The sequence below is a fragment of the Pistacia vera genome, unplaced genomic scaffold (assembly GCF_008641045.1).
Source record: "Pistacia vera cultivar Batoury unplaced genomic scaffold, PisVer_v2 Contig247, whole genome shotgun sequence".
Lineage (NCBI taxonomy): Eukaryota > Viridiplantae > Streptophyta > Magnoliopsida > Sapindales > Anacardiaceae > Pistacia > Pistacia vera.
Window position 1 is genome coordinate 144,970 of NW_022196054.1, and position 27,057 is coordinate 172,026.

The window sequence follows — 27,057 nt, forward strand, 5'->3', positions numbered from 1 at the left end:
TTACTAGGTTAGGGCCTGTTGCAAATCAAAATTATTTTTCTACAATAGTTTTTATATTATATGTTGTTTTGATATGTGGGTTTATTGCGTAATAGTTATTTAATTGAGTTTGAAATTTAGGGTTTGACGGTTTGGGAGAGATGGAATATTTAAATTTGATTTTAGTTTGGTTTAATTCCTAATGGAGTTGTAATTGTTTTGTTGCCATATTTATTCATCAGATTTAACAGTTTTATTAACCGTTGGGGCGTATTTGATGGTTTCCGAAACCTTAAGGGGTGTCACTTTTTTATCCCTTGTATAAAAGCAAAAGTCACCCCATCCTCCACCCACGCACCTAAACATTATCTTTAAACGGAGGCAGGCAGTCAGCAGAAAAGTCTTCCCTCCTGTCGATTGCTAAACATCCCAATTTGCTCGGATTACCCGGTTAGAATATCACTGCAATGAATCTGAATCCTTTTGATAGGCTAGAAAGGTATGAAAGGTAGAGAAAATTTCAGCACTGTCAACCAATAAATCATTAAGTACAGTAAGTTCTTTTTCTGGTGGTGATCATTAACCAAATTATTTTTTCTTCTTCTGATGAATCTGCCAACACATTCATTGAACAAAGAGAAGCTCTTTCATGTTTTTCAGAAGATGATTAATTTTAGATTTTTGATTCCCAGGTTGTGAAAGTGAAAGTTTGACGACTCTGGGAAGCCATTTTCATGGATCAGATCGATTTTGGAGACATTTGGTCGCCGCCACCTGATACTCCTATTTTTTATGGGGAAAGTAGTATTGATATTGATATTGATATTGATATAGCGTCAGTATGGTCTCCTGATCGACCTGAACAGCTACAGGTACTCACTTTCACTCTCTCAATTCTATCTTGTTTACTACTTATAATCTCATTCAAACAAAAACATAAAGGATTATTTACATTTTTTCCCAAAATAAGAAAAAGCTGCAGTAATTATTGTGGACTTAATTAGATCATCTCAGACAGTCTCCCCCAATCAGGGGTTGAGATTTATTCTTCTACTTTTTATTCTTCATTATATTTCTCTCCAACCAAAAGCTTTCATAAGCTGTAACTCGGGCCATGGTAAATAAATGAACCAAAAAACATTCAGTGCAGACTAATTATGTAATAGAAACATCATCAAAACATTGTTTTGATGAATTTTTCGTAGTTTTTTGTTTTTTCTTTTCTCTCTGTCTCTCTCTCTTATTAGTGTTCATTATGAAGATCTATGGTAAAATAATTGTGGTTTTTAAGCAACTTAATTTGTTTCAATATTCTATATTTTCAATAATATTAGGTGTTGATACTTTTTTTCCCTTTTTTAAATCCGGTTTTTAATTAACGTGCAAGACAAATTTTACTGTTTTACTATATATAAAAAAAAAAAAAATTGATTGGATTTTTATATTTGGGAATTAGATGACTCTAGTATATGAATGCCAACTAAGAATTTCTGTATTTTAAAGATTGCGGTCTCCGGAAGATTGCGGTCTTAGGAGATAGAGTATCTACATTACATTATTTTATGAGTTAATAGGGATCAGCTATTGCTGCTGTTGAATCTATTCAAACTGACGATAATGTAAATGAAAGGTTGAGTCAGCGGTAGCTCCACCACTTGCAACGGTTGAATCTACTCAAACGGATGGAAATGGAAATGAAACTGTCGACTCAGAAGTGGCTCCATCTCTTGCTGCAGCTGAATCTACTAAAACGGATGGAAATGGAAATGGAAATGAAAATGTCGACTCAGAAGTAGCACCACCACTTGCTGCGGTTGTATCTATTCAAACAGACTCAGTTGCTGTGGTTAAACCTATTCAAACGGATGATAATGGAAATGAAGATGTCGACTCCGAAGTAGCACCACCACTTACTGATCGAAAGAGGTCACGGGGCTCGCAAGCTTGGGATAACTTCGATCTGGTTACAGAAGATGGGATAAGATGGGTAAAATGTAAACATTGCCCAAAGAAGTATAAAGGATATTCAAGTAAGAAAGGAACCTCAAACCTGTTAAATCATATGCGAAAATGTACTCAAAGTGGCGGAAATGGTGACGGAGATAAACCTGCTCATGAAACAGGACGTACTAAAGCAATCGCTGTTCTTAACAGAGAGGAAAACAATGTGTTTGGGCCTCCACAGAATCATCCACCATCTGCAACACAAAATGTTGACATTTACAATGAGAAGAAGAAAGAGATGCGGGAAATTTTTAATACATTCTCATCAGGTCTTTCCAGTATAACAATTAATTTTTGGAAACCAGATGATACTATAATTTTCTGTTGTTTGACCCTGCACTTGATTGATGATGGCTGGAAACTGAAGAAGATGGTTCTTGATTTTAAGAAAGTTACAAGGGAACCCAAAAGCGTTTGGGATGCTGTTGACGCTCTTCAACGTATGTTACTGGAATGGAACATTGGCAAAAAGGTGTGCTGCATAACTGCAGCGCATACTGATAAGGAAGTTGTTGAGATAGTTAACCAAGTAAAGCACCTGCTTTATTATGGTCGAGATAGAAAATTATTTCAGATTAATTGCTTTGTACACATTCTTGATCTTCTTATTAAAGAGGGATTGCAGAAGGTAAGAGATATATACATTAAGATGAAAAACCATCTCTTTTGTTTTCGTGATCAAAGTCCACAAAGCAGACAACTCTTTACAAAAGCAGTGGAAGATGCGAGATCAAAAGGCATCAAAGTGACTTCTGAAGATCTGCCTTCAGATTTTCCATTTAACTTTGACATGCTTGGGAGGATATTGGGATTAAGAGGAGTATTTCTGGAGTTACTCGCCATTAATTCTGATTACGGAAACTACCCAATTACAGAGGAGCAGTGGGATGATGCTACTGTTATTTACAAGTGTTTAGAACTGTTAAATGAATCTGCTCGGAGATTTTCAGAAAGCAAATGCCGTACCACAAATGAGTATTTTCCTGAAGTTTGCAACATATATTTTAAACTGCAGGGCATATGGGAAGAAAATTCCGATTCAAAAATACTTCAATCAGTGGCACTTAAAATGAAGGTGACATTAAAAATTTTTTGGGATGAAAGTATTGAGAGTTTAGCCATCGCTGTTATTCTTGATCCACGGTTTAAATTTGACATTGTGAAGGGCTGGTGCAAGAAAATACATGGTCNGATTACAGAAACTACCCAATTACAGAGGAGGAATGGGATGGTGCTTCTGTTATTTACAAGTGTTTAGAAGTGTTACATGAAGCTGTTGGGAGATTTTCAGAAAGCAAATGCCTTACCACAAACGAGTATTTTCCTGAACTTTGTAACATATTTTGTAAACTGCAGGGCATATGGGAAGAAAATTCCGATTCAAAAATACTTCAATCAGTGGCACTTAAAATGAAGGCGACATTAAAAAATTTTTGGGACGGAAGTATTGAGAGTTTAGCCGTTGCTGTAATTCTTGATCTGCGGTTTAAATTTGACATTGTGGAGGCCTGGTGCGAGAAAATAAATGGTCAAGATGCTGAACAAGAATGTAAAAGAATTTATGATTCTATTTTGAGGGTTTACAAGGAATATGCAGGTGGAAATACTCTTGATCATTTATACATGCTGGACTCTCTGGGAATGCCCTGCACATCTTCAAATGATGATAGTACATCTTCAAATGATGATAGTTTCAATTCACAGAAATCAGAACTTGAGAGATATTTAGAGGATTCTAAACTTCCTCCAGTAAAAGAGTTTGATATACTGGATTGGTGGCATGTCGTTTCACTGATGTATCCTACACTTGCAAAGATGGCTCGTGATTTCTTAGCAATACCTATATCAGCTGCCCAGTCGAATCCCTCATTCAATGATGAGGTTCTGAAGATTAATCAAGCCTTGGCTGACCAAGATCCTGCCTTCATTGAAGCTTTTGTAAACACACGTTACTGGTACATGGCTTGAAAAGGTAAGACACTTTTAATTACATTTTCTACAAATATTCCAGCCATAAACACTGAAACTTTTCTTCTTTCCACAGGGCCTGATGTTCAGGAAAATAAAGGATTCAGTGGTAGCTGTACTAGAATCTTCAGTTAAGCATTAAGCAACCAAAGGGGCCCAAGATTTCCACAGTCATACGAAAAATTCCAGATTAATTCATTGATTGTATTAAGTTTTTACATTAGTTGAGTTGATTGGACATTGAGAAACAGCGGCGAAGCCACTATAGGACCACGAAGGCATTATACTTGAATTTGGAAAAGGTATTCTATTTATGTGTCTTTTCCCATATTCTTTTTACTATTTTTTTTTTTGGTAGTAAATTATTGGACATTCATTTGATATAAAATAATATTTTATATAAATGGAGTTAAAAATTTTTAAATGATATTATTTTTGGATATTCTTATTTCTTGCCCCTCTCCAATTCTAGTTCCGCCAATGATAAGAAATCAATTTGAAGCACTGTTTAAAAGCTGGACCGGACCGACCGGTCCAACCGATTGGACCATGAACCGGTCACTTGTCCAGTTCGAGTTACCCTCAAACCCGCTAATATGTATTGAGCCGTTTTAAACGGTTGAAAACTGGATAATATGAGTGAGTTGGACCGGCGAAAAAAAACCGTTCCACAATTTAAATCCCTAATACGCAACCATCGTCTTCTCTCACAGCAGCCCATTCTCTCTTCTCTCTGTCAAGCAACAATCGCTGCCCTTTCTCATTTCTCTCTTTCAGTTTTTCCACAAAAATTCTCAGGTTTTGGTGTCTTCTATTCTCTCTGAAATCCCACCCCCAATCGCATCTGAACTCACCAGAAATCAACGACGACGTCTTCCTCCCTCGCCGAAAATCGACGACGTTCCTTCCTCGTTGGAAATCGACGGCGACAAACTCATTCATCGATCCAGGTAAAATCATCCTCGCTCCCTTTTATTTAACTTAACACCCTTTTCATTTTTCAATCTATAGAGCTATTGTGGTGTATAACATGATCTTGAGGATGGTTCTGCTTTGATTCAATTATATTTGCACAAAAAAAGCACATTATTTTCTAGATCTTGGAAGCTTTATTCCCTGTCTGACTATGCCCTAAACCAAGAAATTCACCTTGGCTGTGGCAGAGGAAGTAGTTTTGGAGCAGAGGTGCTTATCAAACATCTTCACACGATGCAAATATCATTGCAGGCCACTCTAGGAAAATAAAGTTTTCTAAGTTTCATTGATATGCTTCATATTGTGGATTCTTGGATTGTGCTCGGGAGTGCATTTGATATTCATTTGTGGTCCGATTCTTTGGCAGTTGAAGGACATGGGTGAAAGTGCAGCTGAACAGCCAACTGCAGATAGAAAAGCAGGTTAACGTGTAAGTCACATCCATCCTTCTGAGTCCAGCCTCTAATCAGAACCATTTGATTAGTGCTGGCACAACCAAAGCCATTTGACTCAACTAATCTTGAGCATGAGTCAAATGGCAATATAGTAGTTCCAATTTTGTCAAACCAGAGGGAAGAAGCAACTAAAAAAATTAGGTGGGTGGTAAATGTCGAACGTGGTGTCGTGGTGTACATAAGTATTTCCTCTTTGTCTAGAGGCAGCAACTACCTGAGACAAGTTTGTTTAGGTAAGATACTCTTTTTCTTTTATTCAATGCTACTGTTGCTTGTAATTGGCAGATACGTGTGTTGATGCGTGATTTTTAACACCAACTAATCGTCATGTATGTAACGCTGATTGGTCAAGAGACACACGTGATATGGATAAAATGTTGAATAAATGCAATGAGAGCTTTTAAAGTGGTTCGGATGCTAAGGTAACAAGTCCTACATCCACGGATTTGTATTAGTATTGTGGGTCAGGTCGCAACAATGGACTGACTTACAAATGATAAGGAGAAAAAGTAATTACAACATTTACAAGAGAGAGAGAGGTAATTCCGAGTGTAAAATGGCCGAATCCCCTCAATAAAGGGATCTTCCTCTTTTTATATCAAGTAATCATCATTAAATCCATGGGTTGGTGTGGATGTCAAGACTAAATCCGGCTTTATGTCACATTGCCCACCTTCCAAGCTGACTTCACGCGATTTGGAGCGGATAGGTGAACACGTGGGAGCCCCATAGCGTCTGGCAGGCCTGATGTGTGCTTAACGTTCTGACGGAAGCAGGTCACCCCCCCATCACGTGATCTCCCACGTCAGCCCTTGATTTTCCCAGGCGTAACAACGTGAACTGGAATTGGCAAGTGCTAGTGTGTGAAGCTCAATCAACATGGAGACGGATCAAAGAAAAAACACTTGCATCAAATATTTTGCCATTAATTAGTATGTATTTTGACATTTAATATATAAATACAACATCATGTTTGGATTTAGACTTTGAATTGTTATTAAATACTTAAATAATGTTAGGATTGTTGTTGAATTTGAACTTTGAATCATATTGAATTTGACAGTAATTAAGTTGTTATTGTCTTATTAAAAAAAAATCTAAAAAAAAAAAATTTAAAAATATGCTGCTGTCATCATGATGTGTGATGACATCACCAGTCTGACTGACGGTCCAACCAATTGGACCGGTTAAACTGTGACCCGACCATCAGAGCAGGTTGCCCGTCGGTCCGTTTTTAAAACAATGATTTGAAATGAGTCAAGGAAGGCACAAGGTTGTGGTGGTTAGAAGGATTTACTTTTGTCTGAATAAAACAAAAAAAAGTAAATAATATAACCTTTTATATATAATACTTATAATTTTATTGTTAAATATTATATATAATTACTATTATCTATTTTTGGGGTGAAGGGGCAGGTCAAAGTCAAAGTTGACATTCGTATGTCTCTGCTCCAAATCAATTTGGATCAAGATAATAAACCCCAAATCCGATTGACCCCAAACTTTTTACTAAACCCGTGGGTCATTTTGACATCCATAAATAATGATATAATATTCCTTTTATTGACTTGATATTATGTATTAAAACAATAATACAATGTTCATAACTCAATCTCATAACCCTGATGTGATAGTTCAAAATTGGTCAGTTCACAAATGGATAGGTGATATCTATTTATAGGCTATCATGTGGTAGATTGTGAGAAAATATTATAAGATTAAGTTGTGAACCTAACATTACTCGTATTAAAAATCTAAAAATTTAACATCAATACTAATTTTTACAAGATAATAAAGTATTTTTATGTTAAATTGACTTAACCATTACTTGATTCATACATGTATAAAACAAAATGTTTTCAATTAATAACATTTTAAAATTTGAACAATAAACTATGAAATTAGAATCTACTACGGCTCAAGCTTGACCTAACTGAAGAAAATGCCTGGTCCCTTCCCGAAGTCATGTAGTACTATTGCTCCAGGACGCCATATGTTTTATCCGATCCGATCCAATATTACAGTTACTTGCATTCTTTAAAAGAAAAGAAAAGATGACAGAGACTGCTGCTTCACTCATCATCTCTTAAAATCCGAACCGATGATTATACATGCAAAATCTGGAGGGAAGTTTACATGTTAACAATATCCGATCCTAAACCATGAACTTATATATAGAACACCCTCATGATCAATTGTTTACTTGTAAAATTGATTTTCATTTTCTATCTAAAATGAACCAAATCAAGATGGTTTTAGCTTCAGTTAAAACCTCTATTCTTCGCCTTTTCTCAAGCTCATCAAACCAGCATCCAATTACCCACCCGCAAGAGCCACCAGATGCTCACAACAATATTCTTCAATGGCAAAATATAATCATGGCGTTTTGTTTCACGGCGGCCCTTGAAATTTCCCTGCTATATGTGCACAACCAATTCCACCTCCCTTTGTCTTTCCATGTTCTTTCTTTTCTAATAATGCTCACATTTTCCTTGCTGTTTGTCGCAAAATTTGTTGGCTTAAAATTTATTTTAGGTAATGCTACGCCAACAACTCTCTCTCATAAACTTCTCTTACAACCCTAACATATCAATATATTAGTTAGCACAGTCACGTCAACTCTGACCCTACCACACCCAAAGCATCAAAGCACTATGAGAAACAAACGCTCGTTACTGGAGAAGGAACAGTTGTACCTTACAAAAGAACAACCATCTTTACGAAGGAATGGATGTTCCTTCAAGGAACAACAACCATTGTTCTTGAAGGAACAACCTTTTCTTCTTCTCTCTTTCCTTCCTCTTCTTCTTCTCCTCCTCCTCCTCTTGAGAAACGGTCGTTTCTTGCATAAGAAACAGCCATACCTTTATAAGGAACAATTGTTCCCTATAAAATGAATGATCATTTCTTTAGTTTAGCCAAAATCATTTATGTCTTAAAGTTGTCGTGGCAGTGCCAGGTCAAGTGACATGTTGGCATTGTAAGAGGGGCTTATGAGAAAGAGGTGTCGGCGTAGCATTATTCATTTCGTTTTCCCTCTCAAGTTCTTGAAAAATTGGTGGTGTTCATGGTGTCACAACTGTCTTCCATACCACTGCAATTTCTTTTCCACTCAGCCTCAAGTGTGTTACATGGGCTATTTATGCTGCCATCATCCTCATAGTTTTGATCTTGAACAACTTCTTCTTAGCATATATACTATTTGAAAGTTTAGAATTTGAATATTTCACATGTCACTTATGTGTGCCGTGCAGGTAATACTTTTAAGTTTTAACTGAGGCTCTTTTGATAAGATATATATGAATGCTTTCATTCTTGCTTTTTTATTTTATACGTTTAATTTTTTTTCAATTTGTTTTCACTCTGGTAATGCAGAGTGAACAAATATAGAGATCACGGCTATATAGTTACTGTAGATGCAAAAAATCTACCGTCATGAAAATAGGGTGTGATCCCGTGAGGTTGAGGTCACTGACAATCCGTTAGACCTGCACACATGAAAGNAAAGCAAAGCCATCACATGAAAATAAGTAAACCAAGGGAAACTGAAAAGCAAAGTATATTGTTATGCCTAGAAAAGTAGGGCTGACGCAGAACCCTGTCAACGTAAGTGGTCAGAGCTTAGGTAAGTCCAGGTGCCGTTCAGATGTAGCCACGTCATGCGCTGACGCAAAAGGCGTGGTCCTGCCAGTGCAATAGGTGCGCGTCAGGCTGGTGAAAGGCTGGAGCTAATCCACGTGTCCAATCCTTACAAAACTCGAGTGAATTACTCGAGCAGGTGAATAACGAGGTGCAAGGAAGGATTTGGACGTGAAATCTGACCCATTTCCTGATTTAGTAATCATTACCTCAACCCATCCCACTATAAATAGAGGGCTCCTATCCCGTTTGTGGGATTAGCTAATTTCTCTCTGTAATAGCTTACTTATTTTCTCTTTATAATAACTTGTAAGTCAGCTCGCTAAATGCGGCCTGACCTCAGTATATTAATATAATATCAGTGGACGTAAGAGTCACTTGTTTAAGCATACAAACCACTTTAAACATCGTTTTCCATCTTTTATCCATTCTCATACCCCCATTCGTATGTGTTCTCTGAGTCAGCTCAGCATTTCACATGTGTGTTTAGTTGGTGTCAAAATCATGCATCAACAGTTTGGAACTAGAAGGGGGCTGATTTAGTATTCGTCCTTGATCAGGAGAATCTCTAATTAATCGGTCCTACAACACCAAATGGCTCGCAGACTTGAATCTGAGCGAACTAACCATGGTGATGAGGAGATCCCCCAGGTATAAAAGGACACTTCTTCCAAAGTGCCCCCAGTCCCGTAAGATCTCGTGGGGGATATTTCTTCAAGCTCATGGTTTGACCCAACTGTCATGAGCTACCTGGAGAGGTTCAACAATACTCTCTAAATGGTCAACCAAAGGTTGGACCGTTTGGATTGGGTTGTACCACCTTAATCGAATGAGGCGGTACCACCGTCCAAAATGCCTGTAGGTCGCATGAATGCGTGAAAAAGGGCGATAGCCCATGCAGCGTACACTATAGCGTGTCAAAGGAAAGGAAAACAGGTGGCGAATAGTGGGCCTAAAGGACCCGAGGGACCAGCGAACACCGACCGCACCTCGGGTAGAATACCCATGGTGCAAAGACTCGGTGACAGGTCACATCCTAAGCTGTCCCATGCCATATCGCATGAGCACTCCCACAAAAGTGTGAGGCGGGGCGATTCCCATCACCGCCAGAATGACGACCCTGATCGTCGTCGCGCGGGAAGTTCCTACCATCTGCGGGTCGGTTCGTACCACTGTAGAGGTCGGGAAGGTTCCCCGGACCATTCATCGTCATCACACGACTCTAGCTAGGGTGTGTCGAGAGCGACCGGAACTATCGACTGAGGCGAGGAGGAATCTGACCTCCAGACTTTCCTCAACCGCAATCACGAGGGTCGAACCCGCATGGGAGAAAGCAATCCTCAGATGGCTTCGCTGCCTCAAATTGAGGAGCTACAGCGAGCTCTGGAACAGCTAAAAGCCCAACAAAATGAGCAAGGGCAGGTCACAGAAGCATCTCCCTTTTCTCTGGCCGTATTAGCCACCCCTCTCTCATCCAGATTTAGAATGCCCAATATGCGAGCGTTCGACAAAAATTCGGATCCGTAGGATCACTTATATGAATTCAACGACCTGATGGAACTTCATCAAGTTTTTGATTTGGTAAAATGTCGATGCTTGGCAGTGACTCTTACGTCTCATGCCAAGTGATGGTTCAGGTCGCTCCCGACGGGATCAATCAGCTCATGGAGCAAACAAAAAGTTCTCAATGCCTTTGAGCTACCTCAGTAACATAAGGCAAGAGAGGGATGAATCCCTCCAATCTTACATCGATAGGTTCCATAAAGAGCTCCATAATTTAGCTCACACTCCCGAAGAGTCCATTCAGACTCTCATCATAGCGGGAGTTCGTCCACAGATAGATATGTGGAAGGAGATGCAATCAAAGGATGATGTTTCCCTCACTCGCTTTTACAACCTTATGGAGAAACACCTCCATATTGAGAGCTTTGTGGTGGCGCTCCACCGCCACGACCCCGACACTTCTGGCAATGCACCAGGTCAGGGGAAAAATAGGAGAGTTGATCGCAAGTGGGCTAATGACGATCTACGAAAATGAAAGAAACCTCAGTTCGAGCCCAAGAAGTCTTACGCTCTAGTTCCTCGTCGCGATCGCGACAAGACTTAGTATACCCCTTTGAATGCATCTGTTTCGGCCATTCTTGATAAATCAGAAGAGGTCGGTCTGCTCGGAGAGCCTGAGCCCATGAAAGGTCTCTCCTCATCCAGAAACAGTAAAAAATACTGTCATTATCATAGGGACAATGAGCATCATATCGTTGAGTGTCGAGCTCTTAAGCAGGTAATCGAAAATCTTATCAAGCAGGGGCATTTCAAAGAGTATGTTGATGACTCTACTCCTTAAGGGAGAAAAATCAAGGAAAACCGAGCAAAAAGCGTCATGATCACAAGGGTGTCTGTAGCATGGGGATAATCTTTGGAGGACCACACCTCAGAGGAAACTCGCGAGGTGTCCAAAAGAGATATGCTCGCGCAACCCATCACGACCCATCAGTGTGATGAACACGACGCAGCGACCACCAAAGGTTCACTGGGAGGAGGAAATCATATTCTCTGAAAAAGACGCAGTCTGATTGCATCATCCCCATGATGATGCTTTCGTTATCACGCCCCAAATAAGGTGCTTTGATGTCCACAGAATGTTGGTGGACAACAGAAGCACTGTGAACATCCTATTCCAACTAGTTTTCGAGAGAATGAAATTAGATGAGGCCGACCTGAAGCCCCCCTCGATCCTCCTATATGGTTTTACAGGGGATCATCTGATCTCCAAAGGAATGATCTCGCTTCTAATCACGTTGGGTGACTCTGACGAGGTGACAAAAATAACTGAATTCTTAGTAGTGGATTGCCCATCCGCTTTTAATGGCATTCTAGGGCGACCTCTACTGAGGAACTTTAAAGTAGTCACTTCGATCTACCATCTGAAGATGAAGTTCCCCACCCCAACGGGGATAGGGGAAGTAAGCGGATCTCAGCGCGTATCTTGCGACTGCTATGTGAAGGCAGTGCAGATGGCGTGCAAGGGGAAATGCATCTTGCACAGCATTCCCAAACAGGCAATAGCGATCAGTTGGATTGAACCACAGCCTAGCCTAGCCGAGGATAATATGGATCCTCGTATCCAGGAATGCCCTACCAATGGGCCAGTTAAGGATCTAACAAAAGTATCAGGTAACCAGAGCGAGCCGAGCAGAGTGTTGAGGATTGGAAGCAATCTCAACGCCTAGCTCGCTAACAACCTGATCAGCTTCCTCAGAGAAAGTATTGATGTGTTCACATGGACGTATGCCGATATAGTCGGGATCAGCCCGGATGTCATTTTCCATGCCTTGAACATCGATAGTGAAGCCAAACCAGTCCGTCAGAAAAGAAGGGCGATATATCTAGAGCGGTATGCTACCTTGAAAATCGAGGTAGATAACCTCCTTCAGAATGGGTCCATCCGAGAAGCACTCTATCCGAGCTGGGTCACCAACCCAGTTCTCGTAAAGAAATCCAATGGCAAATGGCGGACCTGTGTGGACTTCACCGACCTCAACAAAGCCTGCCCTAAAGACAGTTTTCCTCTACCAAGGATCGACCAACTCGTAGATGTCACCTCCGGGCATGAGCTACTGAGTTTTATGGATGCATACTAGGGATACAATCAAATCCTGATGTATACGCCAGACGAAGAGCATACCTTCTTTATAACAAATCAGGGGTTGTATTGCTATAGAGTTATGCCCTTCGGCTTAAAGAATACTGGTGCAACTTACCAACGGTTGGTTAACCAAATGTTTTCCTAGCAGATCGGGAAGTCAATGGAAGTCTATGTTAATGACATGCTAGTCAAGTCGCATGTGGCTTCAGATCACATAGCACATCTCACTGAGATGTTTGACATCTTCTGGGAATACAGAATGAAGTTCAATCCTTTCAAATGCTCATTCGGAGTATCCTCAGAAAAATTCCTAGGGTACATGGTAACCAACGAGGAATAGAGATCAACCCCGAGAAAATTCAAGCTCTCCTCGATATAAAGAGCCCGACCAGCAAAAAGCAGGTTCAAAGTCTTAATGGGCGAATAGCGGCACTTAGTCGCTTCATATCAAGGGCAACAGATCGCTGATTGCCATTCTTCAACATTCTCAGGGCCAATAAGAAGTTTGAGTGGACTCTCAAGTGCAAACATGTATTTCAGAGCATTAAAGAGCACCTCGGAAGACCACCTCTTCTGTCCAAGCCTTTCTCGCAAGAGATTCTGCTCCTGTATTTATCCGTCTCTCAGTACGTGGTCAGTATAGCGTTAGTTCGGGAAAAGAGCAAGGTTCAATGGCCAGTGTATTACGCAAGCAAGCATCTGTTGGATGCCAAGATGCTGTATCCAAAAATGGAGCAGTTAGCTTATGTCTTGCTGATCGCTTCCAGAAAGTTGAGACCTTACTTCCACGCCCATACAATCCATGTAATGACAAGTTACTTGCTCAGGCAGGTCCTCCAGAAACCAAAGGCATCGGGTAAATTGCTCAAATGGGTCATAGAACTAAGTCAATTTGATCTACAATATAGACCGAAAGCAACCATCAAAGGGTAGGCCGTTGTTGACTTCATTTCAGAATTCTCATATCATCTGACCAGCAAATTCGAGCAACAGGCCAACGAAGTCAACCAGGATACTATCCAAAATCTATCGACCTGGAGCCTATACGTCGACAGATTATCGAATAGGAGAAGGGTCAGGGCAAGTCTTCTCCTTTAAGTCCTGAGGGGACTCGTATTCATGGCATCCTCCGGTTTGGGTTCAAAGTGACTAATAATGAGGCTGAGTATGAAGCTCTACTAGCTGGGTTGCAGTTGGCCAGAGAAATGGGATCAACCGCGATCAGCATCCATAGTGACTTCATGCTGGTTGTCAACCAGATTTTGTGGGAATACCAGGCCAAGGAAGAAAATATGATCAGCTATCTGAAGAAAGCTAAGGCCACACTCGAGCCATTCAAGCACTTCACGATCACACAGATTCCTAGAGATAGTAATTCTGTGGTAGATGCCTTGGCAAAGATAGCCTCATTGCTAAACTCAGATGCATCGGAAAGTATTCTTGTTCGGTTCATAGAGGCTCCCAGCATTGGCCTGACCAAACAGGTCGTAAATACAGCAGAATTAGTTTCCTAGATGACCCCTATCATTCACTATCTCCGGGATGGGATCTTGCCCAACGAAAAGGTCGAGGCAAGGACCTTGCAAACAAGCGCTGCTCGTTTCACACTAATAAGAGACCAACTGTACAGGCGAGGGTTTAACGCCCCCTTTCTCTGATGTGTAACCAGCGAAGAAGCAGACTACATCATGTGAGAGATACATGAAGGGATCTATGGTAATCACACAGTCGCACGATCTCTCGCCAACGAAGTTGTTCATCAAGGGTATTACTAGCCCCTAATCCAGGAAGACACCTACAACTTTGTCAAAAAGTGTGACAAGTGCCAGCGGTTCACGAACATACCTCGAGCTCCTTCCCACCAGTTGATAACCATGACCAACCCCTGGCCATTCTCTATATGGGGAATCGATCTCATTGGTTCCATGCTAGTTGGTAAAGGGAGAGTCAAATATGCGGTGGTCGCGGTAGACTACTTCACTAAATGGGTCGAAGTAGAGCCATTAGCCATGATCACCACCAAAACGCTCAAGGATTTCGTCTTCAAAAACATTGTGTGCCACTATGGGATTCCTTATACCCTCATATCTGATAATGGGAAGCAGTTCGATAGCGAGGAATTCAAGCAATTTTGCGACAAGCTGGGTATCCATAAAAATTTTGCCTTAGTCGCAAGACCGCAAACAAATGGTTAAGTTGAAGCTGTCAACAAAAACATCAAGCACACTTTGAAGGCCAAACTTGGCGCAGCCAAGGGAAATTGGGCCGAAGACCTTCTTGAAGTTCTGTGGGCCTATAGGACGACTCTGAGAACCTCTACCTCAGAAACCTTTTTTTCGCTAGCATATGGATGTGAAGAGATGAGCCATATGGAGGTAGGAACCAGTTCACTTTGAAGGGACCTGTTTAGCGAAGCTGACAATAAAGCGCTCATGCGTGCAAGTCTGGACCTAGTTGAAGAACATCGCAACAAGGCACAGCTAAGAATAGCAGCCTATTAGCAATGCACAAAAAGGTTTTTCTACTCTAAGGTCAGAAGAAGAGACTTCCGGGTCGGCGACCTCATTTTAAAGGAAGTCCTCTATACTATAGAACCAAGTGCTAGAGTTTTGGGACCGAACTGGGTGGGCCCATATCGCATCGCCAAAGTAATAAAATCAAAGACTTATTATCTCAAAAGACTGAATGGTTCCGAAGTACCCCGAGCTTGGAACGCTGAGCATCTCCGACCATAAAATTCCAAACTTAATTGTTTCCTTGTAAAAATTTTACTTTTCTTAATTTTTGCAATCTTTGTAAATAGCGAGTGTACAATTCTGTTCATTTGTAATCATTTTCCCATGTATACAATTCTGTTCGCGTAAACTTGTACCAATGTTATTGTAAACAGTTAGAATGCGATCTCATATGTAAGAATGCAAAAATTGTAAACACTCATGAAAGATTGTAAAAAGCAATGTCTTTATTTATAGAAAGGGAAAGTACATAGGCATAAAGGGAGAAAACAAGAGAAGCGGATCACTGATCCTTGTCCCCAGGCTAGTCGCCAGTCGCCTGATCGGGTACGGACTCTTCTGGAACGAATTCAGGATGTTCCTCTTTTAGGTTAGGTCCCCGAGCCGCTTCCTCAGCTTTGGCCAGTGCCATGGAAGCAAGCTCGTTCTGGTACTCGTTAGAGAGGTCAGACAGATCCATCTTAGGGTTCTTCGATAGAAGGGCAAAGATGGACTAAATCGTCCATTTTGTAGCCCTACTCTCGACCTCTGCCTCTTGCTACTGCATCTCCGCAGTTAGCGAAGTGACGCGACCTTGGGTAAAGTGAAGCTCAACCTCAAGCGCTAATCGTTGTTTCTCAGTATTCTCTTACAGCTCGCCCCTTTCTCTCTCTGCTCGCAAGGCCCGCTCAGAGGTTGTTTGCAACTCTTGGTCTTTCTCGCCAACCTCCCTAGTGAGTTTGGCTACGGTCCTTTGGAGGTCCTTCACCTCCTCTCTACGCTTCTCCAGCTCAAAATTCTGAAAGTCTACTGCACGAAGTGCAGTATCCCTTTCGGACAATTACTACTCCGCCTGAGTGATGGACAGGTCTCTATCTATTCGCGCGGCCTCTAGCTCTCGCTTGAGCCACACATTCTCTTCCCTCATCTCGACCAGTCCCTCAGCAGCCCCTAGTTGAACCTTCTGTAAGGACAGATGCATAGAGAGCAGAGCCTACATAACAAAGAGAATAAAGTTAGTCCCTTATATTACAAAAGCAAATATCCTCGCCGAGGGCAGCTCTTTTACCTTGCTCAGGTGGTGGAAGGACGTGGTCATCAGGTCCATAGTGCCGGAGGCTACGAACTGCTCAAAAGCCTCCGTATCCAGCAAAGCAAAAACTACTGGCTGCAAATGGTCTGGTAGCTGACCCGTTGACTCCAGCACAAGGGTGCCTATACCCATAGCAGGTAGAGTTCCCCCTACTGGCTCCTTTCCCGACCTCCTCCCAAGGACTATGGTCGCCTGTTGTCTTGCCTGCGGAACCCCAGGAGCAATGGAGATGCCAGTCATGCCCCTAGTTGGCCCTCCCGAGTGAAATGCTTGGTAAGGCTACGACCTCTCAAGCTGGATGCCCAACCCCTCTGGTTCAGACTCCGATTCCTCAGTCCGAATTTGCCTCCCCTTCTTAAGCTGCTAGGCCATGGTTTTCTACTTCAGACGAGCAGCCAAAGACTGGGAAGCGCCCGCAGGTCAAGTCGAATCAGCTCTCGACGTCCCTCCGATGGGGGGACCGTTGGGAGCCGCTCCAGCTAGTCCGATGGCACCTCTTCAGGGAAAGGCAAATTGTTGTGGTCACGATGATTTGGGCATCTTGGGAGGTATGGTCGTTGCACGCGAACATCGTTAGTAAACAGTTCGCTGCATGCGAAATCAAAAAAGGATAAGGTTAACAAGCTTACTCGGTGTGGTCTTTAGGGTTGCTTCTGAGTTGAAGAAACCGTACTTTCACAAATTTGCAGTTGTCACGAGCAATCTTGCATCGCGACTCTCTTCGGGCAGAAAGCCAAAGGTAGCGATCCTATCCAGATCCCCGAGGAGCTCTAACCTAGTCGTTTTGTTAACTGCGAAAAAACAAAGAGTTCGTTAGCAAAAAGCGAAAGAAAGCTCGCAGACTCAAAAGAAATGAGGACCTACTTGGATCCAAAAAATGGCAAATGCCATCATGATGAAAGAAAAAGAATTTCATCTCGTATGCTCCCGTATTGCTCGGATAATTGTGTATCCCTGCTTCAATGGTAGTTCGCCTGGAAAGGTAGTAGGAATCCTTGTCCTTACTCTTTTTCAGGATGTATGAGCAACCAAGCTCTAACGTGGTTAGCTCGCCCAATCCGTTTTCACGGCACGTGATGTACTTGGCCACGGCTATCATGTACGCGTTCGATGTGAGCTGCAAAAGTATGACTCTAAAATGGTCGAGGACCGACTTGACAAAAGGGTGGAAAAGGATCAACCCGCCACCCTTGAAGATGTCCTCGGAGATCACGGCCAGCCCTCGTGGCAGATTTCGAGCTGTGTGTGTCCTGTCTCAAAAGACCTCCACGCTGATAGCGTATTGGTGTACTACCCTTTGAAGCTCTTCGTCTGTAAGTACCGACAGGATCTCTTGAGGGGGACTCTTCTTAGTCTTGGTCATTGAGGAGTCCATTCTAGTACATCCTGCAAAAGCGACATGCAGGGAATCACTCAATCTTCGTACACAATTTTGTATGATGATGTGGAGGAAAAAGAAAAAATATTTCCTCCCTTAAACCCTAGAAAAACCCTAACAAGATATCTTTAGAGCCACCATCAATGGCTCAACCCCAAAGAGAATATTTCATCTCCGATCAACTTCCGATAGACAGTCATCGCACGGTAACTATTGAAAACAAGAAAAAATAGTAAAGGTGGTAGAAGGATCATCCTTACCTCTTGAAATGAGAAGATTAGTCCTCCTACTCCGGATATCAAGCGTGCACCAATCTGATAGACAAAGAATCAAAGCTCACGGAAATCTCTTTCTCTTTCTCTTTGAGAAGATGAATATTGTGACATTGCCTGAAGTGAACTTGGGATTTTATAGTGAAGGAAATGACGCTTTGGTTTCCCGAAGTCATACGATGTTTAGGCGGAAAATACATCTCACCATTGATCGCGACCACGTGTCATAGATCAGCGGAGAAGAGTGACCGTCATGCTTCGAGAAAGCAAACCGTCGTTCTCTTCCTTTGAAACACTTAACGACGGCACGTTTTCCCTCCTCCACATTAAATGTGCTCACATCCGCATTTAATGCTCTGATAGGAAATGTCGTTTCAGCATGACCCGCATTTAATGTGCATGGCAGGCATTTATTGCGTACAGGACATGTCTGTCAGAGCAAAAGATATTTCATTAAATGCATCAGCTATGAAAGTGCAACAGATAACATCTGAAGAGGTCGTTACGTACAACACTCTTCAGCTCATATCTCATCACGAAGCGATGCGACCCCTCGATCTTGTCTCATATCTCACCGCGAAGCGACGTGACTCATCGACTTGAACGTATATTGGCTGCGAAGCCACACGATCTCTTGCCTTACGCAAAAAATTCTGCAAAGTGCAATCAGGTCGTGAGCCTCGAGCAAAGATTGAAGTCATCGTCGTGGCACTGGATATGGTCTAATTCAGGTTGCTGACCCTTAAAGTAAAGGCCATTTCAGGTCACCTGCGTGAAAATGTTTCTTCGACCTCTCTGCATTCAGGTCGGTCAGCCAATGTTCAAACGCATCAAATCAAGGCATGACATGTAGTTTCCAAGGTTCGATTCTCAAACCTTAAAAACTAGGGGACTTCTGTTATGCCTGGAAAAGTAGGGCTGATGCAGAACCCTGTCAGCACAAGTGGTCAGAGCTTAGGTAAGTCTAGGTGCCATTCAGGTGTAGCCACGTCACACGCTAATGCAAGAGGCGTGGTCCTGCTAGTGCAGAAGGTGCGCGTCAGGCTGGTGAAAGGCTGGAGCTGATCCATGTGTCCAATCCCTACAAAACTCGAGCGAATTACTCGAGCAGGTGAATAACTAGGCGCAAGGAAGGATTTGGACGTGAAATCTGACCCACTTTCTGATTTAGTAATCATTACCTTAATCCATCCCACTATAAATAGAAGGCTCTTCTCCCTTTTGTGGGACTAGCTAATTTCTCTCTGTAATAGCTTACTTATTTTCTCTTTGTAATCACTTGTAAGTCAACTCGCTGAACGCGACCTGACCTCAGTATATTAATACAATAACAGTGGACGTAAGACTCGCTTGTTTAAGCATCCGAACCACTTTAAATATCGTTTTCCATCTTTTATCCATTCTCATACCCCCATTCGCGTGTGTTCTCTGAATCAGCTCAGCATTTCACACGTGTGTTTAGTTGGTGTCAAAATCAAGCATCAACATATATAAATTTCAGATTATATGTATTTAACTTCTCCATCAAGAAAATTACCTCTCTACACATCGGTGACAATTAAATTACTAATACATAAGTGACTAACAGAAAATTCAAATTCTAAACCTAAGTGCTTAACCAACTCGACAACTCTTAACCCTATTAGATTAAAATTAATCGATCATAAATGATTAATTAATAGTGTCTTTACATCAAGTATAAATTTAAATTACAATACCTAACTATAATATTCATATCAAATACAACAAGCAAATGATTAAAATGTGTTCAAAATCACAACAGTAAGCATGTTGCCAACATAGATAACCCAAGTAGCCACTTGGGGCGGAATTGCAATGGTGTAGAAGACAGTTGTGACAGCCATGACTACAACCAATTTCTCAAGAACCTGAGATGCAACAGGGGATTTTAAGCTAATATATTTTGCTTACGAGATTAGAAATTCAAAACTCTTACAACCAAGTAATTAACTCTAAATCCTATCTTGACAAAAGAAAAACCATAAATTCGTTATTGCACAAATATAAATTAATTTGTTTACTGAAGCACAACTTCAAAACTCTCACAATCAAGTAATCACTTTTAAATCTCGTCTTAATAGAAGAAAAACACGATTTCATACCCGTTAAAACGAAACACCCAGTGTCACAAATTTCCATTGAGAAACTTTTGTGTTTTAATTTATTGTTAATTACGATTTGATTTAATTTACTTTTAATTTTTTGGAACTTTAAATATAAAGCTTTGTAATGAAAAAAAAAAATGGAAGAAGAACAATAAATTATTTTATTACAAATATATCACCACGTAAAATTAAAGGTGAGCACTAAAGATACTTATAGCAAGGGCTAAAAACCAATTCCCTTGAAAATTTTCTAAAAAAGAATAGTTTTTTTATTACTTTTATTTTTAAATTAGGGTGGATGGGGTTAGAGATATTGATTGATGGATGACTAAGAAGAACTTTTTTTGTATCTTTCTTTTGACAATGTGCCAATAGAAAATTGTTATAAGATTGGTGGGTGGGAGTTAGACGTCGGATTTGTGTTTGAGTCGGATCAAAAGTCGAATACGAATAAATCCAAATGATATTGTAAATGCAAACTCATTTCTTTGCGAATTCTATTTTCCTCTAATATGTCTATATTAGTTTCATCTAAAGTCTCCATAGACCTTAGGGGATGTTTTGTTTTTTACTCTTAAGTTTGAATGCAACTAGTTTAATAAATTAAAATGTTTATTTTTCATTTATTTTTTAGCTTATCTCATATATATATATATATATATATAATATATATATATATATAATATATATATAATAAACCTCTCTATAATGATACTTTATATAGAAATAAACTTGTAAGGAATTGATATGAAGAGGCAAAGAGTAGCAGTTCAGGATGTTGATACTGCCAAAGTATGCCGAGAGAAGAGAAAGAGGAAAAGATTTCTGTATTTTCATTTTGTATTAATCTGTACAGTGCTAATTTATACACTTTTTGTAATTGGTAAAAATGGAAAACAATGAATACAATTAAATGTAATTATTGAATCAATCACATAAATTATGGATTGATTGAATGAGAGAATTGCTCCTTGATCACAACCAGCATGAATCAAGGAATTTGTGCATTCCATATTTCGTCACTCCCCCTCAAGCTTGTGGTTTGTAAATGTCAAAAACTCCAAGCTTGCTAAGTAAATATAAATGCTGTCTGCTATACAATGGCTTTGTGAAAATGTCTGCTAGTTGTTCTGAATTATGAATGTGCAAAGTCTTGATTACCCCTTCTTGTATCTTGTTTCTGACAAAGTGGCAATCAATCTCTATATGTATTGTTCTTTCATGGAAGACTGGATTTGCTGCGATGTCATTTGCAACTTTGTTATTGCAGTACAAAAGGATAGACTGTATTACTTGTACCTTTAGATCTTCTAATAACCCCAAAATCCAGATGATCTCACATGTTGTTTTGGCCATGGCTTTGTATTCGGCTTCCACTAAAGATAGAGATACTGTTGATTGTTTCTTGGTCTTCCAAGAAATAAGAGCTCCCCCTAACTTGATACAGAAACCTGTCAGTGACTTTCTTGTCATTGGACATGTGACCCAGTCTGAGTCACAATGAGCTGTGACAACTAATTCTTTGTCTCAGGGAAGGAGGAGTCCTAATCCAGGACATCCTTTCAAGTACTATAGAACCTTTATTGCTGCATCCATGTGAGATTGTTTGGGCCCATGCATGAACTGGCTAAGAATGTGGACTACATAACAAATGTCTGGATGAGTCATGGTGAGATAGATTAATCACTGAACAAGTCTTTGATACTTTGTAGGATCTTCCAGTGGTGGATCATTTTCGGAAGATGATATCCCATTGTCATATTCTTGAGTAGTCAGCTTTGTATTCTGTTCTACTGGAATGATACTTGGCTTGCATCCTGATAGTCCTGAATCAGAGATAAGTTCCAAGACATATTTCCGTTGGCTAAGGGATATTCCTGCTGGGGATCTTGCAATTTTAATGCCTAGGAAATACTTTGGCTCTCCTAAATCCTTTATTTGGAATTGTCTGTTGAGATGCTCCTTTAAGGATTTGATGCCTATTTCATCATTCCCTGTAATAAGAATGTCATCGACATATATGATGAGAGCAATAAAAGTTTTACCTTTGTTCCAGGTAAATAATGCATAGTCATGTTTGGACTGAACAAATCCTATGCCAGTGAGAGCTTTACTAAATTTCTCATTCCATTGTCGGGATGCTTGTTTCAGCCCATAGAGGGATTTCTGTAGACGACATACTGTGTTCTCCCCCTGTCTGCGTAATCCCGGTGGAAGATCCATGTATATTTCTTCATGAAGATCCCCATGAAGAAAGGCATTATGAATGTCCATTTGATGGAGAGGCCAATCACAAACAGAAGCTACTATAAGAAAAGTATGAACGGTGACATGTTTGGCTACGGAGGAAAAGGTGTCCTAAAAATCAAAACCTTACCGCTGAGTGTATCCCTTGGCCATTAATCGAGCTTTGTACCGTTCTATGGAGCCATCAGCACGATGCTTGATTTTGTGGACCCATTTACAGCCAATAGGTTTTCTATGAGAGGGGTGAGGCACAAGATCCCAAGTATGATTCTGAGAGAGAGCAGTAAGCTCAGCAGCCATGGCTTGATGCCAGTGAGAGTGTTGAACAGCCTCTGAGTAACTAGTAGGTTCTCTTTTTGCGGAGATATTACTGATGCAAGCTCTATATATAGGAGAGAGACGATCATAAGTCACATAATTTGAGGTGGGATACAGTAGAGTTGAAGGATCTGAAATGGTGGGACACTCATAATCTGCTACCCAAATTAGTGGTTTGGGCTGACGAGTACTGCGGTGGACAAGAACAGTAGGAGCCTGAAGAGGAGAGTTGGGTGGAGGAATAAGGGGTTGATCTGGTGAATCTGCTATAGTGTTATCAGTGTTGGTTGTGTCAGGGTCAATAGTAGGAGTACTAGGCTGAAGAACTGGTGGATTAGGAACCATAGTGAACAGAGGATCTTGAAGAGTACCATTGTCAGGGAACACTTGAGGTGATGGTGATGGTGATGGAACAATGTCTTCTGTGGCAAATGGAAAAATGTCTTCATGAAATACATCTCGGGAGATAAAAAACTTGTTGGTAACTGGATCATATAGCCTGTATCATTTCTAAAGCATAGGATATCCCATAAAAACACAACAGGTAGCCCGAGTACCAAACTTATCATGTGATCCAAGAGTGGCAGCATAACAAAGATAGCCAAAGACTCGAAGATGATCAAAGAGATGGTTGCTTCTGGAATAATACCTCATATGGGGTCTTTCCATGAAGGACTCTACTGGGCATATGATTGATCAGGTAGGTAGCAGTGATCACACATTCGCCCCAACAAGAGATAGGTAGGTGGGCTTGGTGTTTAAGGGCACGAGCTACTTCTAGGAGATGACGGTGTTTTTGTTCGACAACCTCATTTTGTTGTGGAGTATAGGTGCAAGAGCTTTCATGCAGTATCCCAAGTGATGAAAAAAGGGAAGAACAATTATGATTAAAGAATTCTCTAGCATTGTCTGTTCTAATCCTTTGGACAGAAGTATGAAATTGTGTTTTGACCATGGCTAGAAAGTGTGTGATGTGGGTAAGTGTTTGAGCTTTGGATTGCATGAGAAAAGTGCATGTACCCCGGGAAAAGTCATCAACAATGGTGAGAAAAAAACGAGATCCATCATGATTTGAGTGTGATAAGGTCCTCAAATATCAAGATGGCTTAGGGTAAAAGTTTGTGTCGTAGTGGAAGTGCTACGTGGAAAAGTAATTCGGGCTTGTTTAGCTAACAGACAGATGGGACAATGAGGTTGGGAAATAGTAGCACTGTGACCTAACCTTTGATGGAGAATAAAAGAGTTTTTATTAATTGTTGCATTACAATTGGTAATTTTATTGGGTGTAATACAAGGATGAAAAATTCTAGAAGACTTAGCCGGTGCCCAGTAGTATAGACCTCTATGAACCTTGCCCAAGCCCATCAGTTTCCCAGTCGAAGGGTCTTGAAATTCACATGTGTTAGAACAAAATTTTACAGTGCAAGTATTGTCTTCACATAGTTTGGATACTGATATGAGGTTAAAATGAAAAGTAGGGACACATAGGACATTTTTAAGGAATAAATTTTCGGATAATTGGACAATGCCTATGTGAGTGACCGGGGTTATGTTTCCGTTCGGCATGCGAACAGAGGTGGATGAGCTAGTGCAAATAGAGTTGAAAAATTTTCGATTACAAATGATGTGATCACTAGCCCCTGAATCAATAATCCACATGTCAGTAGTAATTAAATGGAAACAGTAGGAAGTACCTGCATAAGACGTTGTAGGTGTAGTGGGACCATTATTCAGAAACTGAAGCAATTGATTATATTGCTCCGAAGTGAGAACGGGTGCTTGCGGATTGCTGGAAGAAACTAAATCAACCTGAAAAGAAGAAGAATTGTTATTTTTGTCTTTAAGGCGACCATGTAATTTCTAGCAATGGTCTCGATCATGATTGGTCTGTTTGCAATAGTCACAATATAATCGCCCCCGATTAAAGCGTGAATTGTCAGACCTATTGGACCCTTTTCTGGATCCGTTTGACCAAGACTTGGGCCCAGTTGACCAGTTGGTTCGCCTGTTTGACTCTGATTGTGACGTGGCTCGATTTGAGCCGTTAGATGCATTTAAAAACGCAATCAGCTTCTGGCCGTCAGATAGCGAGATGAAATCTGGGTCTTTCATCTCTGCATATAAATTCATGCCCTTCTCTTTTGCAGGTTGCCCTAGCTGCGAGCGCCCATCTTTATTTTCCTTAAGCCTTGCAAAAACCAGAGAGTCAGTGGATGGCCAATCAGAGTTCAACTGGCGTTGGCTCTCATCCTGCACCGCCAATTGAAAACTCCGGCAAAGGGAAGGTGGTGGAGAAGTGGCCAGAACTTGGGTACGAAAAGCATAAAAGCTTTCACTCAACCGGAGCAAAAAATGAGACAGACGGTCGCGATCGCGGATCCTTTGGTACTGGTGGAGAGTTTCCAGCGGCCCTTTAAGAGCTTCCTCAGCAGCATCCATCTCGTTCCAAACGGTAGAGAGCCAATTGAAATAAGTGGTCACTGAAGCGTTTCCTTGTTTGAGTTTGATCAATCACTGCCGGAGGCTGTACATTTTAGCAAGATCGAGTTTCCCATACATCTTTTTGATGTATGCCCATATATCGGCGGCCATCTCTATTGGTGGGAGTCCGGCCGAGACATCTGTAGAGATGCAATTACTAATCCATGAGCAGACCAGTGTGTTGCAGCGGTTCCAGTGGCGTTGGAGGTGTGGTTGTGGTGGTGGTGGTGGTTGGAAGTTTTTGTCCAGGAAAAGCTCTTTGTCTTTTGCGATGAGAGCTCGCCGAAAATCACGAGCCCAGGATTCATAATTGTCTAAACCCATAAGGGTTTGTTTGATGAGGACGAATTCTGGTCCATTGAAAACCGAAGAAAACAGAACGTCGCCTGGTTCAGGGCGACCGTTGCTTGTGGCTGGGATGAAGCGAAATAGATACGGGTAGGTATTTGGATCTGTACTCGTTTGAGAACCAGATTCCTGGTTGTGACCCGGTATTCCAAGAGGAGTTGGGTCGGTGCGGGTAAAAGAATATGGGTCATAACCTGGCATTCCATATGGGTAACGAGCTGGGTCAGGCCTGGTTTATGTGTTTGGGCCGATTGGGATTGAACTGGTTGGGAGTGAACTGGTTTGGTTTGGTTTGGGTCTGGGCCAGTTGAAGTGGGATTTGCATTTGTTTGGTTTGCTGCAGTTGATTGAGTTTGAGTTGGGTTTGGAGTATCTGCCATTTGCAGAAAAATAAAACACTAAAACGAGTTTTCTGTTTGATTGCAGGGACAGAAAAGAGAGGCTTGTTTGTGCGGAGGCGTGAAGATTATGGCTCTGATACCATGTAAGGAATTGATATGAAGAGGCAAAGAGTAGCAATTCAAGATGTTGATGCTGCCAAAGTATGCCGAGAGAAGAGAAAAGAGGAAAAGATTTCTGTATTTTTCATTTTTGTATTAATCTGTACAGTGTTAATTTATACACTTTTTGTAATTGTAAAATTGGAAAACAATGAATACAATTAAATGTAATTATTCAATCAATCACATAAATTATGGATTGATTGAATGAGAGAATTGCTCCTTGATCACAACCAGCATGAATCAAGGAATTTGTGCATTCCATATTTCGTCAAAACTCTACATAGTCATAAAAAATTATAGTCCCAATTTGGGATAGTTATAAATAAGAATAAACTTTATATTGTAATAAGTTATAATTTTTCTAATTCCCGCCTTAAGGAAAGTTGCTTCTGCATAGTAATAATTATCTGTATATTACAAAAAAAATATATTATGTAAAATTAAAAGTTTAAAATGAAATAAAATATTTATTTAAAATTGTTTGGGACAATGATTTATGTTTTAGAGTTGTTATCACATCTTTTACCTTACGAATACATAATAGCTCGTTAGCATGGATACTTTATTGTTGAAGCCAAAATATTTTAGTTTCTCAAGCATGTTTAGAGCTTCATGGCACAAGACTTTTTGTATTTTCGTACTATTATCCTTAGGATTATTTCCTTTCTCTTTTTATCTAATTGCAACAATGATTTCTCCTTTGGTTAAAGTATACACGATTTGTTACTATTTGGATAATCGAAAAAGACATTAATATCCATTCGATCAGTGTAGTGAATTTGTCGAATCTGATCACTCAATTCTATAATAACTCTTTTATTCTCCTCATCCACTTTATTTGTAACTTACAATTCATTGACATTAGTGGTCCTTATTTTGCAGTGCTTAAAACCATTGACAATTGTCTGTGG

At 40.6% G+C, this 27,057-nt stretch overlaps 1 protein-coding gene across 1 annotated transcript; it reads left to right on the top strand.

Moving 5' to 3' along the window:
- Positions 1-350: 350 nt before the first annotated feature.
- On the top strand, positions 351-3,951 carry LOC116132015 (zinc finger BED domain-containing protein RICESLEEPER 1-like). Its single transcript, XM_031417696.1, has 4 exons — positions 351-532; positions 672-851; positions 1,610-3,170; positions 3,512-3,951. The coding sequence occupies exons 2-4, from the start codon at positions 714-716 to the stop codon at positions 3,949-3,951; spliced, it is 2,139 nt and encodes a 712-aa protein (XP_031273556.1). The 5' UTR covers positions 351-532; positions 672-713.
- The last annotated feature ends 23,106 nt before the right edge of the window (positions 3,952-27,057 follow it).

Bases quoted from the DNA above. Each gene is read 5' to 3' on its own strand.
- LOC116132015 (XM_031417696.1), top strand. From the start codon at position 714: ATGGATCAGATCGATTTTGGAGACATTTGGTCGCCGCCACCTGATACT. The intron at 852-1,609 runs GTACTCACTTTC...TGTAAATGAAAG, and splicing joins ATCGACCTGAACAGCTACAG to GTTGAGTCAGCGGTAGCTCC.